This window comes from Anser cygnoides, chromosome Z (genome assembly GCF_040182565.1).
Source record: "Anser cygnoides isolate HZ-2024a breed goose chromosome Z, Taihu_goose_T2T_genome, whole genome shotgun sequence".
In the NCBI taxonomy this organism is placed as follows: domain Eukaryota; kingdom Metazoa; phylum Chordata; class Aves; order Anseriformes; family Anatidae; genus Anser; species Anser cygnoides.
Window position 1 is genome coordinate 30,158,847 of NC_089912.1, and position 18,355 is coordinate 30,177,201.

At 44.9% G+C, this 18,355-nt stretch overlaps 1 protein-coding gene across 2 annotated transcripts in view; it reads left to right on the plus strand.

Annotated features, from left to right (window-relative positions):
• Window positions 1-620: 620 nt before the first annotated feature.
• The window catches only part of RNF38 (ring finger protein 38), a 125,675-nt gene continuing 107,940 nt past the window's right edge, over window positions 621-18,355 (plus strand). Inside the window, exon 1 of one of the 2 annotated variants that reach the window (XM_066987642.1) lies at window positions 621-772. Coding sequence is in view for 1 of the 2 variants with exons in the window: in XM_013197529.3 (XP_013052983.2) it covers window positions 14,006-14,090 (85 nt within the window). In the remaining variant the exon portion in view is untranslated. Of the gene's footprint in view, window positions 773-14,005; window positions 14,091-18,355 lie in introns of those variants that run through there. The other variant, XM_013197529.3, reaches the window with a different exon arrangement.

Below are 18,355 nucleotides of genomic sequence, written 5' to 3' on the forward strand. Positions count from 1 at the left end.
CCGAGGGGCGGCCGCCGGCAGCCAGCCCGCGGCACCCGGACCGGCGGGCGGCCAGCGGGGATCGGCCCCGGGAAGGCGCCGGGCCGGCGGAGCGCGCTGGGGACGGGGCGGAGGGAGGAAGCTAGGCGGGGAGACTTCCTCCTCCTCCTCCTCCTCCTCCTCCTCCTCCTCCTCCTCCTCCTCCTCCTCCTCCTCCTCCTCCTCCTCCTCCTCCTCCTCCTCCTCCTCCTCCTCCTCCCCGGCGCAGCGCCGGGCGGCGGCTCCCCAGCACACCCGTCCTGTCCCGGGGCGATGCCGGTGCCCCGCCGGCCGCAGCCTGACTCCGGCCCCGGCCTCCCCGCCCGCCGCCGGGAGCGCGGCGCGGCTCCGCCCAGCTCGGATCGCGGCTGCTGGGCGGCCCCTGCCACCGCCCCCTTCCTGCCTCCCCCCGCCCCCGCGCCCGCCTCCTCCTCCTCCTCCTCCTCCTGCCTGTCCTCCCCCTCCCCCGCCGCCCAGGCCGCCGCCGCCGCTGCCACCTCCCCCCCGGCTCCCTGCCTCCTGCCGGCGGCCCCCCGGCCCCGCGCTCGCCCCCGCCCCGGCCGCCCCGCGCCCGCCATGAGCGGCGGCGCCGCTCGCTTCCCCCCGCCGCCGCCGCCGCCCCCCGCCCGCTGCCCCCCTCCGCCGCCACCGCCTCTCCACGGGCCGAGCCTGCCGGAGCCGGGAGCGCGCAGCCAGGGCCGGGGCAGCCCCGCCGCGCCCCGCAGCGCCCCGGGAGCCAGGGGCCCGCCGCCAGGTGAGCGGGGCGGGCACGGCCCCGAGCTGCCGCCCCCGGGGCTGGGGGGCGCGGCGGGACGGGGCGGGGCGGGGCGGAGCTGCCGGCGGGGACCGGGGGTGCGGGGACCCCCCCCCGCCGCTTCGCTGTGTCCGCGGGAGGGTCTCGGGGCGGGGGGGGCGGCCGGGGGCTGTCCGAGGGCACGGCGGCCTGCTGCGGGCTGCCAGCTGGCTGTCCGCTTGGCTCGGCCCCGCTCGTGTGCCCGCGGGGGTCCTGCTGCACGGTGGGGCGGCTGCGGGAGGCAGTTCGCCCCGAGATTGGCGTTGGGCAGGGGTTGTCGTGCAGCCGCGAGAGGCAGGGCTGGAGTTTGTGGCGTTTGGATTACGCTCGGGTGCTTAAAAAAAAAAAAAAAAAAAAATCGCATCTCCGACGTGCCGAGGCCACACGGCATGTGCTGGAGGCTGGCCCCTCGCCGCCGGCTGCACGGGGCTTGTGCGTGGGGTGTCCTGGAGGAAACGAGCCTGCGGGTACGGCTCATCTGCAGGAGGGTCTTCGCCTGCCTGAAACCGTATTTCAGCTTTTTGTTTCAAAACTGCCCCGACGGTGTTGGGGTGCGCGTCCCGCTGCCAGCTGTCCCCTGCACGAAGCGTCCTGGTGCGGGAGATACCCCCGTGTGCTCCGGGAACCCTTGGTGGTGGAAGGAAACGTAGCCCTCACCGTGCGGGGGGTGAGCTCAGCGCAGCCCTGCTGCACCCAGAGCTTGCTGTCGGATCAGGGAGCACTTTCCCTTTTCTTTCCCAAAAACGAAGGGGGTCCTGGGGGCTTGTCCCGAAGTTTGGGTGTTCACCAGCAGAGCCCCCGTGCTTGAAGGCAGCCCCAAGAGTCAGAACCTCTGCTCAGAATAATTCCTGCCGGTGTCGGGGTGAAATGGTGAAGTTTTACAGTGCGCTTCGCTTGCTGTTAGCGGATCAATGTTCGCTGTTAGTCGTGATCTCAAAAATATATGAAATGTTTTTATGTGGTGTGGTCTCTGATTCATCTTCTGTTTTCGAGATAATTTCATAATTCACAGGCCGATCCAGGAGATTTCCAGCTTGCGGATGAGAAGTGTATATTTTTCCTCCTCCGAAGGGAAAAGCTGTTGTACAGAATTTGTGGCAGTCCCCCTGTCCCATTCAGATATTTGCCACCAGAGGAAAAAGCAATGTGCCAAACTGGCGTCAGGGCCAGGCTTGGATTGTTTTGCTAAGCATCCTCCTGGCCTTGCTGTTGAAAGCAGTAGTCTCCCATTGGTGGTCCCTGTATTTTAACTTCGGGGAAAATAAAACAAACAAAGCCTGTATTTTTATGATCCAGCCTTCAAGTACAAGAGGCTAGTGAACTTAGCATAATTTATGAGCAGGATTGAGAGAACGTGCTATTTCTTTTATTTCTTTTCCCCCAGCAGAAGTAGTTTTGGTGTTGTCTGGTTCTTTTTTTGGCTGCTGTTGTTTCTTTGTGTGTGTCTGTTCTCCCCCTGTGTGTCAGCAGAAGGGAAAGTCTCTATTCATGGCTGTCAAATTAGTGAAAGGATATTGGACCAGAAAACACTGCACAGAAGAGCTGATTCCTTGTTTCATTCAGGAAATTGATCCTGATCTTAAGAGGCACTTCACCTTCAGTAAAGTACTTTGCTTCCACCGGGGTACGTGCATCTTCTTAGGGCAAGAGAGAAAATGACCTAGAGGTGTGGTTGTCGGCTGGGAGGAGAAGAGTGTGGCTGCAGTGGAAATTTTTAGATGCACTTTTTTGTAAGGGGTCCATATTACTGTTCTGAGGTTTTGCAGCATTCGAAAAGCGACTTTGAAACTTGCAATGTACTTAGCACCAAAGGAATAAAGGTGATGTCTATGCTGCTGAACGCAGCTGCTCTCTTAAATATCTTTGCTACACAGGTCAGCCCTTTGGATGTCACCTGGTGAATTTTGCTAATATTAGTTAACATCCTCCTTATGTCGCAAAGTCTCGAGCTAGAATCATGTTAAAACTAAAAACAACGTTTACGATGCGCATGAGGCCAAGTCCTATCAGGAAACATTGTTAAAAGGAGTAACGGGTGATGCGTACTTAGGCAGATAACCCAGCATTTGCAAAGTCTTTCTGTTTGGAGAAGCTGGCAGTACTGATGGAAGGATGGGTGCCAGTTTTCCAGCATAACCCACCCTGCAGAGCCCTGGGGCGGCCCGCTAAGTGCAGTAGGAGGCTGTCTGGGCTCGCGGTGCTTCTGCCGAACGCGGCACGTGCTGAGCACCAAGTGCCAGCACCCTGCGTCTTGGGATGGGCCCATGTGAGCTTGTTGGCCTCGAGCGATTACCTGCATGTGGTGCATCTCGTTCAGTGCTCCAGCTGTGGGGCAGTTCCTCTGGCTGCGTGGTGGAGCCAGGGGAGGTTTAGGTTGGGCATCAGGGCTAATTTCTTCGTGGAAGGGGTGGTTGGGCATTGGAATGGGCTGCCAGAGGAGGTGGTGGAGTCCCTGTCCCAGGGGGTGTTTAAGAGACGTGTGGATGTGGCACCAAGGGATGTGGTTTGGCGGTGGACTTGTAGAGTTAAGTGGTTGGTTGGACCTGATGATCTGGAGATGAGCACGGGTCTTCAGGTTTGTGTTACAGTGATGCCTGCACAGCTTTATAAATGTGTGAAGTAGGGCAAGATGCAAATGCAGCTCCTTCCTAAGCAAAGTGCATTCAGTATGTGGATGGTTTACAAGTATCTTGGTTGATTTGGGTAGATTAAAACCAAAAATGACAACAAACTAAAATTTCACAGCACCTGTATTTGAATTTGTTTAAAGTGCAGTGTTCAGGAGTACGTGGTTTGGTGGTACTTCTTGGTTAGGATTACCACACTATTGTAAACCTGCAGTGTCTTACTGTGCATATTTGATGGATAGAAATAGTTTATCACAGACACTAAATTGTAAATGCGTTTATTATCTCAGAATTATTTATTATAATGCTGGTGCATTGTTTTTGCTAGTTTTGAATTAAAATTGAAGATAGAAGGCTTTGGTTTTTACATAAAGTAGTTGTATTCTGACCAGATCCTCGTAATCGTGGAATTAAAGTTAGCAGGCATATGTTGAGCACTTACTTCAAGACTTTCGTAGAAATAAGTTGCATATTTATGGGACCGCTTTGGGAAATAAATGCAGATGTACTTTTTTGTAATTTAAATGTTTTCATAATGTGCACTTTGCTTTTAAGTCATGGTCATCTTCCCTACCAGTTTCATTTCTTTTTGATTTGTTTTAGTAAGTTAATAAATAAGCAGTGCTTATGTAAACTGGAAATTATAATTTTATGACATAAAATTGTTCTATGCTATAAATGTACTGTATAAAGTTGTTTTAGAAGTAGGCTTTTTAGGTGCTGTTAGCACCAACCAGTTCAAGCAAATGCTAGCAAGTATTTATTTATTTTTTCTATTTTCCCAGGCTTACGTATTTAAAGATAGTGTCAGACTAGGATGACTACATTTTCAGGAGAAAAAATCAAATAAAATGAATATGTGGGTCCTTAAAATGTAGTCCTTGCAGCACAAACTACTTTATCCTTGTTTATATTGGCATTTTTCAAATGTAGGATAGGCAGGAGCACAGGAATGAAAAATTCTGAACTGACTCTACAGTACAAAGATCTGTATAATATTAGGAAGAAGACCAAAGGTAAATGTTTAATTTTGAAATGCATACTCTGCTTTGCAATGTCTGCTTACGAAATAACCTAAATTACCTTCTTGGTCTAATCCGTCAGGATACCAGTTTCTGTCAGTGTGTGTTGATTTGAACTGGATGGTCTCCTGGAATGGATCCTTCAGCTGTCAGAAGGATGAGAGTTTGGGGGCCCACACAGAAAAACTTGCTGCAGAGCTGTGGTGTGGCTGGCAATTGAGCCGGTTTGCAAACTCATCTGTCTTTTTTCAGCTAAAAGTTGTGAAGTGCCTCGAAAGTGTAATTATCTGCATCTCCTGCTATACTTCCTTTGGTTTGCCAGCTCCAAATTAAAGATAAATTCAGGTGCTTCCATCAAAACAAAAAAAGTGTTAGACGCGAGTGTGCATATATACCTGGAGACAAACACTTTTTCTCTCTGTTGCTTTTTCTGCTGGCTTTCACGCCACAAGTATTAGTGAAGATGCCATGGATATGTAGCTAAAAAGCAATTCAGGTCTGATATCTTGTACAGTTTGTATTGGTTTGTCTCATTTTGCAACAGATAAATCCATCTCAGTTCCTGACTTAATAACAAATAGTTGATAATTCAATGTGCAGTACAGTCTCAGTTCAGAGAAATGAAATGTCAACCAGAATTACAAGTACATGTATATATGCGTGTGTACTATCCTGGTTCATGTCCTGTTATGTCATGTTCCCTCTTATGTCTGCATGATTCTTCTCTATTTTAATGACAAAACTACAACACTTGCCTTTTCATGTCCACTTGAAGTCAACATCCCAGGCACACTGCGTGTACCATTTGATCCTTAAGCTACTTCTTTATGAAATGAAATATCTACAGGAAAAAGGAAGGCACCAAGGCAGATTTTGTACTCTCGCTGCAGCACACAGGGATTATGCGTAAAGGCGGGTGTAGGGACTGGAGTTCTGTGACAGAAATTTCACAGGCGTAGTGTAGAGAAGAATGTTTGCCTTGTCACAAAAAAAGGTTAAAATGAGAAGTTGCTTAATAAGCATACTACTAAACGTGAGTGTGAACATTGCAAATCCTTGGAAAAGCTGTGCTCAATTTATAAAACAAAAACAAAACCCAGCAAAACAATTTCTTGCCTTTTCATACTCACTTTTGCTGCTCATCCAACCCTTTTTTTCCACCCACAACATTAATTGGCAAAATTAAATCCACACATACACACAATCTTTTTGAGCCAGGGTTGTCAGTTTTGTGGGCTTTTTGTTTTGTTTGTTTGTTTGTTTTAGAGGAAGACTTTAAATCCTTTTCTGCCAATAGTACTGCAGCTATTTTTGTCTTAATTTTTTCACCCTGGGTATTTTAGATGGTCTCTCATGCCATCTGATTTATATCAGAAGTTCAGGTGAAGCTGTGTCATCTAAATGTAAGATTTGTCAGTGTGAATTTGAGACAAGGTATGGGTGGGATGATGAGAAAGCAGGCAGACTACCTGAGAGCATAATAAGAAGTTTGCAGTGAGAAACTGCATGAATATTCTGATATGAGGGTGCTGCTTTCTTCCATATTTGTTTTCCTGGATTGGTTTGTTTGTTTTTATTGTTGTTGTGGTGTGTTTTTTTTTTTTTAACACCTTCTGCTTTCGCTCATTTATGCTTCCTCTAAAATATATTTTCTTCTTTGTGTATATGGAGAACCATAAATACCCACTTGGATGTTAAAGTTCCCTGAATGTGGAAAACATTTTCCATTCTTGAGGGGAAAAATATTGTTGTCCTTATGGTCTGATGGCTAAAGATCAACTTTTCTTTCAGAAGTCATTTGATGTGTAATGCACAGCAAAGAATGAATACTTCGCTCTATTTGAGGAAAGAAGCAGGAAGTGGTTGTAAGTCATACGTATTTTAAGTGTTATGAGCAAGCACAGTGTACAGCATTTCTGTTTCCCAGGCTTCTCAGAGGCATGCGTGCGCTCCAAATGTTAATTCTTAAAACTCCCTTTCTTAGATCTTGCCCCGTGGAGAGCCTGATATCCCAGCTCTGACATCCCAGTGCCATGGCCACCGCATTTTGGCTGAGCCTCCGCCTCCTTCCTCTCGCACAAGCTCTCAGCAGACAGGATGCGTGCAGAGGTACCACCTGGGGTCGGTCTGTCCGTGGTCCAGCAAGCCAAGGCGTTTTTGGGATTTGTCTTGCCATGATGCAGGTGTTTGTGGCTGCGTTGTCCAGCAGCTGGTGAGGTTTTCTTGGGGATCATCTCTACAGAGGGGATGCAAACATGCTGTCATAGCCAGCCTTTAGTGTAACACCCCAGTATTTCTGAGCTCATACATCTGAGCATTTGGGCTTGGTCACCAGCTGCTGGGAAATTGGGAAGCGATGAGCTTGAAAGAGGACATGCGCCATCTCCTTAATTGCATAAAAATCAAGAAGTTCACTTAAACCTTTGAGTTTTTATTCTTTTATATAACGTGCACAACTGTAGCACAAGAGGCTTCTGCCGTATACAGTCGTACTGTAAAGAACGCTACTTACACCGTTAAAGACGTACTTAAGATTGTTTGGCATTTCTCCTTATGAATAAGGAATTGCACTTTTCTCTTATGCTACTAATGTGTGCTCCAGGGCACCTTTTATCAGAAGGAGGGCAGGAGAAAGGTTGTCATTTATGTTAAATAATAAGTTTTCTGTCAATCTGTGTTGACGAATAGAGCTAAATATGAATTCTGTGATTTATTTTTTTTTAAATACCTCCTAATATGAGTACTTGGAAAATTACCCGTTACAAACACTTAAATAGCCTAAAAGTTGCTAAAAGTCATGGAGGACATCTGTTTGCATGACTTTTGTTAGTAGGAGAGACTGGGGAGGGATTTCTGACCCGCCGAGTATGGCCAGGAACATTAACCGTGCAAGTGAAGCAGCCGGGGCTGCTGGGGGACGCGTGGAGCAGCAACGAGCGCTGGCTGGCTGGACCCACACCAAGGAGCTGCAGCACATGGGCTGGGAACATTTGCTGCCTGTTTGCACCACAGCTGAAAAACGTCCCCTCTCATCCTTTTTTGCAGCTGGGGTACGTTCTGGTTCCACGGTGAAAATGCTAGAGGCTTATGTTTATAGTCTGCTTGGGTTTGTGCTCCACCAAGATTTGTCTCTTGGGCATGTGGATGCTTCTGCATTCATTAAGAGCACGTGCAACTCATTGCAGGATCTGAATTGTGGTTTTTTGTCCCTACGGCTCAGTATTTCTATGTACTTTTTATGGCCCCTCTCATAACCTGTTTGTCTGCCTATTTTTGGTGCGTGCAGGCTTTCTATAGATCTTCTGAGTGGCATCGCTTTTTTCCTGTTTGTGAACTGGTATGGCAGCAAGCCACGCAAGAGTAAGAGGTATCTTGTGGAAGGAGTTTTGGTGCAGATTTACTAGTAGTAGCTCATTGAGCCTTCTGGTGCTGAAGCACCGGGAGTCCATGATCCTTGTGGTTTGTGTGTGGTTTTGAGCAAGGTTACATAGAGTGGATATGATAAGATATGATATATGATATGAAAACTGCTTTTGCATATTATTTTAGGTTGGATACAGGTCACACTTCTGAGCAGTTCCAGAAATTCCTGTTGATTTTTGGAGATACAGGAGCGGATGCTTCTAGTCATTGGAATGAAAAGCATGCTGAAAGTAAGAATTCTGTGACGGCGCTTATGAAGTAGCAAAGCAGCAAACCGTGGCACATGCTGCAGCAGCGTATTTCCAGAAAAGTGTGAGTGAGGATACTCTTGATGTTGTTCTTGGTAGGTGCCTGCTGGAGTTGGACTGAAAAAGTGAAGGAGACACACCCAGAAAAATACTCCCTTCTTCATTAGAATGTAATTTTATTTTTAAAATAAGGGCAGTCTTTTGTGCCCGTAGGGTCTTTTGTTGTATAATATTTTGGGTGGTCATCCATGATGCTAAGCCATAGATGTGTATATACAAATCCTTGTTTAAACCAATAATCTGCAACGGTTCTGGATTAAGGAGATGTTAAATTAACCCTTTTTTTTTTTTTTTTGCTCTGTTCTAATTTTAAATTAAGTTGAGCAGTGAGAGAAATTCAGCCATCCTGAATGACCCTGAATCTGACCGCTGAGTTGTTTACTTCTGAAACCTGCACAGGAGTTCTCAGGAGATGTTTTGCCAGTCTGTAAATTCATAGTATGCTGGTTATTTGCCGGTTTGGAAAAATGGATATCCTTTTTGTTTGTATGGGTTTTTTTTTGACATAAATCTTACTGATTCTGTTTTTATACAGTGTGATGCCAAAAGTAGTCATAACTAGGAATTTCAGCATTAAGGAAAAATTAATTAAAGGACTTACTGCATTCTGGCTGTTTTTGTTTAAAAGGGGATAGTGAGTATGAAAAAACAGGGAAAAACTGTGAGAATGGCAAATATGGTGAAAATGATGTAACAACAGTGGCTAGGGTGGAGTCACCTTACAGACTTACGTAAAGCCTCCCATTACTCAGCAGCATGTCTCTGGCGGAGCAGTGGTCCTCCAGCTGGTTCACGGATGACACCAAGCTGTGGTGACCAGCCAGTATGCTGGATGGCAGCCATGCTCTTCTGAGGGCAGCTGGAGGAGAGATGGCTCAAGGGGAGATCCCAGTGGTGTCTGCTAGCCCTCGTGGGAGGACACAGAAAAGAGGGAGACAGATACTTGCACGCTGGTAGGACAGGAGGCTGCAGGTAGAACTGAGGCTGGAATGCTTGAATTTCTGACTAGCTGTTAGGAACAAATACTTTTTCTCTCTGGGGGTGTTCAGGCACTGGAGCAGAGACCTGGAGACACTGTGGGATTTCTGTCTTTGCGGATACTCAGAACTCAGCTCGGCATAGCGCTGAGCAGCTTGGTCTGAATGGTAGAGGGGACTGGACTAAGCGAGCCCCAGCAGTCAGTCTCTTGCCACCTGAGCAGCTCTCTGACTGCACATGGAGAAGTAACAGTAATTCAGGACTGCTCTAGTTGCAGGCGGTCAGAAGCAATGGCGAGAACTCAGTTTTCTTGGACATACAAGTGCCACCTCTGTCGTGTTAGGTGGTGTGCCTTTTTTTGAAGTTTGAATATTTCCCTGCGATCATCATAACACACTTCTTTCCCACACACCCCGGAAAATCTTTTGAGATGCATAATTTGTATATAAATGCTTCTGATTAAAACATAATTAGCTGTTTATATTTAAATGAGCACTGAAAGCAGAGCCGCGTTCTTTCAGCACCTCTTCCTAACTTCTGTGCTTGCTGGTTTACCTACAAGCATGTGTTTTCTTCTCATAGACAAAAGCATGCACCTCAGTTTTTATTTCTTTTCATTACAGGTGTAGGGGATATTGAGTCTGGTCTTTGCTGTCATACTGGGTGCGCTGTCTCAGAAGGTGCCAGCTAAATGCATTAAGGGGTGTGTTGTTTGGTAATGGAAGGTGTTTTTATGAAGTTTGTAAGGCGTGTGAGTAAAATAAGTAAAAAATAAACAAAATATGTAAAAGTTATGCAATGACAGTTTCATCTTTGTCTGTTAGCCTTTACTTTATCAGTATTTGTGGTGTGGTGAATCTACTGGAGCAGAAATCATCTGTAGCGGTACAAAGAGGAATTCTGTCAGTAGCACAGAATATGGGCATAGCAAAGAGCAAAAAACTCTGGTATATGACCTCCTCGGGCTGCTTTCTCATGTAAATGTAAGGCCAGCATTCAATGTAAAGCTGCTTGCTTGCTCTTTTAGTCCTGTTTCTGTGTAAATAACTTCAGAGTTGTTCGGGGGAGGCTAGGAAATGCTCAACTTGGGAGAAGTCAGCCATCGAGCGGTGTGTCCCCACAGCATGACGGGCGCTGATGGCGCCCAGCTGGGCTGGCAGCCGCAGGCCTGCCAGGCCTCCAGGCAGGAGGAGTGGAGGGCGGCAGGGGCATGGGAGGCCCAGGGGATGGCAGGGGGTCGTGAGGACTCGGGGGACAGTGGGGTTATTGCAGGGGCGGAGCATGGAAGTACAGAGTGAAGGCCCATGGAAACCGGGCTTCACCGACTGCTGCTCTTGTGACTACTGATTTGGCCTGAGGAGTGCTCCTAAAACAGCCGTGTTATGAAAGAGAGTTTTAAAAGTTGACGAATTGCCCATATCATTGTGGATTGTTTAATGTGGGTCAACTGCAGCGTCACCTGCACCTCTTTTTCGCCAGCTGCACAGAGGCTGTGTGGCACAGGGGTAAGTGAGGCCAAAAGAGGAAAACAGGATTTGCCGGAATTCCCGAATCTACACCTAGGTTGGGTCAAAAGTGACCTTAAAGTACTTTAAAACAAAGACTTTTATGTATTTTTCTTTTGTATAATTTTTCCATGTTAGGTCAAGTATTTGTTTCCTGTCTTTTTTTTGTTGTTGCTGTTGTTTTGGTGCATGTTTTGGATGTTGTGTTTTCTATCTGGAACTGACAGATAGATATTTCTGGTATCTTAGTTCTTACTTAGGTTAATGTTTCTCCCTCTTCTACTGTTTTACCCTTCTGGCTTTTTTCTCTCAAGTTTTGCAGTGACAAACAGAGCAGTGGCGAAGAAGTCTGATGGTCTGCATCAGAAGGCAGGACGTAGGAAATCAATCTATCATTGTACAAAGCTGTAGGAGAGCTTCACTCTGAAGGCAGCATATCTACTTTTAAAGGCCTTTTATGTCTGAAGGGATACACAAATTCAGGTGAATTGTTCAGCAAAGAGATATCAAAATCATTTTCTATTTAGAGCTGGAATTTACAGTTTGGAGAAGAGATGCTGGCCCAGGACAACCAGTAAAGATTTTATGTACTCCACAGACAGCAGTAGGTGCAAATCCTTAAATGCTGTTTGCATTTACTATAGTGAGGATGACATTGTTGACTGTCGGTGTACTGAGAAGCTTTGACATTGTCCAGCGTTAGTGTGTAGGTTTTGTCAGTGCTGGAAAGTTACATGTTAATTTAATCAGTGTGTAGCTAAAGTGACAACAATGCTCTTCTCAAAGGTGAAAATGGCTTTGAATTGCTGATTCTTGGAGAGTTTGTCCTGTTCTGAGAAACATTATAAGCCATTGATAACATTTTGATCTGTTAACGCAGAGTTACAGACATGGTGTACCTGGAACTTTGCTGCTCACCAATATACTTGCCTGTTCTCGTGTGTAGAACAGCAGCTTAGAAGTCCTTGAAATCTGAAGTTGCTTAGTTACATTTAGTATTGAAAATAAATTTCCAGCCTTGCTGGGAGCATGTGGTACCTTTTGGCTTAAGCCTTCTTTTCCCCATGTGATGAACGTATGAGATGGTTTCCTTCAAAACATTTGTTGTTTGTTTGTTTGCTTTGATCTTGCTTTGCCTAACTTCTTCTTTGCCTAACTTCTTCTGTTTTGGTTTTGTTGACCTTTGTGTTCAAAAATTTTATGCTCTTCTCAACTCATTTGACAAGTCATGCTGGAGCTACATGGATTGATACCCAGACTTCCCAGGCTTTTTCCTGGCTTTTGCTCCCTCCCAATTCAATTAAGCTTGTCATTTTCAAGGCAGTTGCTAAAGGAACAAATTTCGAAGTGTAATAAAAATGCTTTGGTGGGCTGAGTCACATCTATTGCAGATTACTGTGTCCATCACTCTTTGTGGCTGGTGGAGCTGTTCGTTATATCATAGGAGAAGCGGTGTCGATGTGGGAGACCTATCATGTAGGAGAGGGGACACCCATGCCTGTGGATATCTGTGTTCTCCAGGGCTGTACTGAGGTCTTCTTGGAAAGTATAGTTAGCAGGCTGAGGCCGAAAAAACATCTCTGCGAAACACATTTCTGGAATGTGAAAGTGATTCTGAGCTCTGGTAAACAAAAAGCTGTCTTGCTCCAAGTGCCTGGAGTCCCTGTAAGCATTTCATACTAAAACTCTGGCGAAACTAGGCTTAAAAGTTTGTATTTATGGTGTTAATAAGGAAGGTTTTTGTATGTGAAGAAAACTGCTATTGTTACCAATTATGACTTGCAAAAAGAAGAGGAAGTGGGTCTTGTTTGGTGTATGTACAAAAAAGAAATGTAGCAATTTGATCTCTGGATGTGTCTGAGCTCCTGGAGTTTTGCTCTGGAAGTAGCATATTTTGCGTTGCAAAAGCTTGGGTAGTGAGAACTTAAATTCTTAGTTCACTCACTCACCCTTGCAGTGCAGATATCACTTTCCAGACTCCATCGTGAAACAGAGCAGATGCAGGCAGGTTTTGGGGATCAGATTTGGTCTGCTATCCCCAGAAGTGTAGGCATAATTCTCCTTGTAACCAAGAACACTCATGATTCAACTTTGCAAATCAAATGTCATGAAAACAATATTGATCTGTGATCTGTCAGTCTGTGTTGATTTCACTGTTTATGCCTATGTTAAAGGAGTGACGTGCTCATGTACTGTGAGGACTGTATTTGGAGAGGGGAAGGCAGGAGAGATTATTTCTGTAGACTTCCAGAATTCCAGTGGCTAAGCTTCATTACTGTGGAGAGGCAACTGGAAGGCCTCTTTTGGCTTTTGGAGATGACCCACAGGCAGTTGACGTAGAAAATATCCTGAATAAATGGTAGTGTGCTGAAAGAAAGATGGATATCTTACAAGTCATTATCTGTTCAAAGTCTCCTTTAAATAGACATTTCTGTTGAATATTCTGTTTTTTCCTGCTTGTTATTATTGCTGTTATTAACATACTGTTGCTCTTAAAGAGGGGTTGAGAGTTCAAAACATGCACAGCATCTTAAGTTTGAACTCTCTTTTGCTGTGCATCTTTTCAGTTGTTTGTTTGCTGCTCGAGACAAGCACCCCGTGCATGGGGAATGCTCACAGGCACGCACATGGACTTACACATTGCTATAACTAAAACAGTCACCTCTTACAGAGGGTTTAACAGTTGTGACTTCCTTGACTCCCGATTGCATCGGTGTGTTACTTAGGATGTGAAAAGAGATACTGCTGGGGAGGAAACTGGCTCTACAACATCCCAGATTTATGCGTGCTGAGTGCATTGTAAATGTTGCAGAGCTCTTTTGTGAAACTGTCTGCAATATCCATCTCTGCTGTGTGATGACTTGCTATTGGGGCTGGCTGACCTGGCTGCTGAGCTACTTCTCTTCAGTTCTGCACACTACTTCGCAAGACCTTTGCTTCGTCTCACATGTATTTAAAACTGAATTAGAACGCGGTATATATGTCTTAAAATCTGTGTATATGCATTGTGCCTAAGTCTGTGAGCCCTTTGTTCTGGATTGGATACAGCTATGCCCTCATTAAAAGCAAAAGAGGTAATGTGTTCAGTCATACAAATATAATAGTGGTCCCCATCAGAAGGAATTAGTCGCTTAAAATGACCAAAATGTCGAGTAGCTATAATTGCTTGCCCTCATGATCAAATCTGGATTTCCTGTGTCTACAACACTGTGAACTACAATATGTATTTTTGTTGTTACGCTGCTAGATGAACAATTGAAAACTACTGAGCTGTGTGGACCTGTCACAGGTACTGGCTGACGTGCATCTGTGTTGCTGCTTTTGCTTTCAGATGTTGCCATCAGTATCAGTTGGAGCACAAGGAGCTATGGTAATGGGAGTGTTTGGGAGAGCTGGGTCTTGTATACTTGAGAAAGGTAAGAGTGTGATGGGGCTTGGGGACACCTGATGGAATAGAGTGAGAGTGGGTGATAACTAGCAAGGCTAGACCATGAGAAAATGAGAGACGTAGCTAAGTTCAGAGGTGAACATAGCAGCAGCTGAGAATCAGAAACTACAGAGAAGGAAACAGTAAGAAATCCACTAGAAAGAAAAGTGAGCTGAGTACTTCTGTAGCCCTGTACTCAATTAAGAGACACGAAGAGTGCAGTTCTTTTATGCCGAACTTAAAAAATTAAAAACTGTGGAAACTGATGTGGAAATCTGTGAAGAAAAAGGGTTATTGTGTGCAAGGCCTTATTGTGGCATGGAATAAAGAGACCTGGAATTACTGTGATAACTGATGCAGACAAACCTTGCCTGTCTGTGTGTGCTTATCTGTTCATTAACTGTGCAGGGAATTTAAGCTCGTAATCTTAACACAACTCGAAGACAGGTGCTAGAAGAAGGAAATGCAGCTAATATCCATAGGGTGTCCTGGGGCAAGAGGAGGTATAGGAAGAGCTGTGTTAAAAAAGCTAATGCAAGGCAGCAGAATGAACTCAGCACCCTGTATTGCTTTGTGTGTGATTATTGTATTATGATTTATGCCATTTGCTGCCTAGAGAAGCTCTACAGCTGAAAAGGGTAATGTAGTTGACCCCAAAGGCAGGTGTTTCTGGCCTCCTCATCCTATAGCCTGCATCTAAAATTGAAAGTGAGTTGCACAGCAGCCATAATTTTGAATAAAGGCATTTGTATATGCAGAAGATTGTAGAAAAGGGCTGTGAATCTTGCTAAGGCTCTGTAGATTACCCACTACCCAGAAATTTTAGGATTTCTACATATACTTACGAGTTTGAGATTGAGGGGGGGGAGGGTTAAATCTGCTATTGTAAAGAAAAGAAAATAACCCAATTCAAAATGAAGTGCCGAACCAAAACCATTTGATGTTTTACAGATCCTTAAAGGCTGAATTATCATGACTTTTGCTTAGCATTTGGGGGGTGTTGAGATTTTTAACTTTCCCCAGGCTTCCAGAAATCTTTTTGTTGTTGTTGTTTTGTTTATCGCACAGCAGATGGAAGTCTCCTGCAAGACTAACAAAGATGCAGAAATAATCCAGCCATGTAAATGGAATGGAAACAGGAGTGTTCAGACTGATGTGTGATTTGCAACAAAATCTACTTAAGAGTGACCTGGTGTTCTGTCATTTGACAGAATTGCTGCGCTTTGTGTATTCTTTTGTAAATGCTGTACTGAGATTTCTGCATGCATTTTTGTGAGACCCTTTTAAGTGGATTACATGTGACTAGCACCTATCTTGTGGTCAAATGCTGAGGGTTGTGATGTTCAGAGTAAATTTCAGACAGCAGTTGTGCCCATCGCAAGGACAGAAGGAGCTTTGTTACAGATTTTCATGTCAGAACAGACGTCATCCAAGTAGTTGGCAATAATTGAGAGTAACAATCTTTCCTAATCATCCAGACCATGTCTCTAGAAGGGTGCATGGCATTTTTGAATGAGGAGGAGGGGGAAATGGCTTCTATCCTTGTGTTTGTAAGGAAGTGCTGCTTTCCAAGGAACATTTGGTTTGCTTACCAAGAAGGAATGGTTAAGGGCTTTTGTTTTTGTAAGGATCAGTTTGTGTTGCTTTAGGCGACCCCTCTGGTATTGTGTGCTATGGTAAAAAGCTGCCCATTTCAAGCCATCTGAAGTAATGCAGGTGCTGTGGCTTATCCAAGATACCAGTATTGTTCATAGAAAATTTTATGAAGTACATTTGAAAGGATCAATTTTTCACTGGATTGAGTGGGTATAAGGCCTTTTCATAAACTCTAAAGCAGGCAGTTCCTCCAGGAGGCTTTTACTGTGATGACAGACAGTCTTCGGGGTAAAGAACACTGTCTGCATCTTTGCTAGGAGTGTTTCAATATTAGGCAGTCGCTGTCTTCACATTGAGCATGAGGCTATGTGGCCTTCACAGCAAAATGGGAGGCAGGTGAAATTAGGGCATGCTGCAAGACTTTTTTTTTTTTTTTTTTTTTTCCATAAACCTTTGGAGTGTTTGACTGGAATCAGTTGCATAAAAGGCAGACAAGACCAGCTTTGGTCTCTTCAGAGTTCGGAAAGCATTTGCCTTATCTCTCTCGTGTGTGTTTTCTCTAGTTGATGTCATGAAGCTCTAAATCAGGCAATCACGCCTTTATTAACCATCTAGAAACAGTATAAGGAATGTCATGAAAATTAACCATGTTTCTAAGGCCATAACGTCATGCACACTTAAGCTGCAGCTGGAGTAGCGGAAAAGGCAGCCTGTTATCTATCACCCTGGCTTCCGACCACCTCCATCCTAAGCTGGATGAATGCTGACATAAAGTGTTAAATGAGGTAAATCCCTTGTCTGGGTTCACAGGGCATCTGTGTGGATGATCCCATGATCCTTACCCATGCTGTATGGGAGGGGTGGAAGTGTTTCCCTCAGTGACAGTGCTGCCCTAGAGTGTAATCAAGAAACAAAGCAAAAACCTTGCAATTACTTTTCAATCTGCCTGGTGACTTCTAAGTGATGCTTGTTTCTGTCTCTCTTCATCCACGGTACCTTCTAGTAAATTGCTAGGGGCACTGAGTAACAGGGAAGGGCTGATAGCTACTACATTGTTGAATATAGAGAATTCTTCTTTTTAATAAACTGAAATATAGTTTGCCATAACTAGTAATGTCTGTGGAGTCCTTAGAGGGCTTTTAGCATATACAGATTAAATTTCAAACAGACTCACACAGTAAATGGGTGTTTTGCAAAAGTAAACAAATATTGATGACAGTTATTTATATTTTTGGCTGTTAATAAAATATGCATTTATTCCCCCTGTAGAGATTAGTAGTGATAGAGACAGCATCAATGCTGAAGGGACATATTTGGTAGGGGGAGGGAGAGCGTTTCGGTACATCAGAAGTAAAGGTTTTGTTTTCTGTTGCTTGCAGCTCTACGGTAATGCAAAGTGACTGAAAAACAGTGTTTAAAATGACTGCGTAGATGGAATGTCCTCAGTGTGCAGATAACATTTCTCTGAACTGCACCTTCATTCATGTGATTCAGTTTCTGCATGAATCAGATAGAATAGCTTGGTTTCCACTCGCTGTGTTGAGTAATCCTCGCTGTTCAGGAGTCTGAGGCTAGAGCCCTGCCATTGTGCGGGTAGCGATCGATCCTGCCTAGTCCCCTGCGGCTCAGCAAGCCACAGGCTTACAGGCTGGTAGGCACCAGCCCCGGCAGCTGAGTGGAATTTTTACAGGGCTTCATGTGGTTTGCTCAGGTAGCCCCAGTGCCTTCCTCTTGTGCTTTCAGCAGGCACATTTTTGGGTGCTTTTTGCCTCATGTTTTGGTACGCACAGGTGTGAATATGATGCAAGCTGTGCTTAAGGCACACGCTGAAGAATTGGTGGCATTTCTTTCTTAACAAGGAAAATGCAGAAGACCTGTCTTTAACCCAAGTGCATGCTGTCTTTTCACAAAACTGTATTAAGCCTGTCCTATAAAACTAAATGAGTGACTTTTTTTTTTTTTCTGGCAAAGCTGTTCATTAACATCATTCTGATATCGGTTATTTTCATCTCAGAGTACACCCTCTTAAACTTTGTAGTATGGTTGCCAGTATTGGAGGGAAACAATTTTGTGTTAAAGTTGGGAGAGTTTCCCACTGTAAGAGCTGCTTTTGTTATGAAAATAACACATAAAATATTGGCAGTTAGACAAGTGAGGATTTGCATCTAGAAATCCAGAGTATAAAGCTTTGTCATTTTACTTTAGGAGAACTAATGTTCAGTTGCTTATTAAACCCAGCTACTGATAGTACTTGAGTTGTGAAAGCTGGATTGTGGTTTACTCTCTCAAATTAGCTCTTGAAAGAAGAAGGTCTTGATGTAGGACTATTAGGAGAAGTAAGCAGGGTCTTCTAGTGCTTCTGATGGCTTCTGAGAGACTTTGTGCATTTGGAAGTACTTACTGTAGTTGCTGTCCCATGTTGGGTTCCCATTAACAGACACTTTGAACGTGTTGTAACATCCCACTGTTGGCAGAAGGGGGAATCTTTTCATCTTTTAATATGGGAGAGTCCTTGGGCTGAGCTTGTCTCTGGGAGGTGGTCTGGAACCCAGTAGTTCCCTTTTTACTCATGCATAGTCTTGGCCACACATATCTGTGGCTATTTCCTTGGTACTGAAACCCTCTCTCCGAATAGTATTACTGTTCATTCCAACTTCT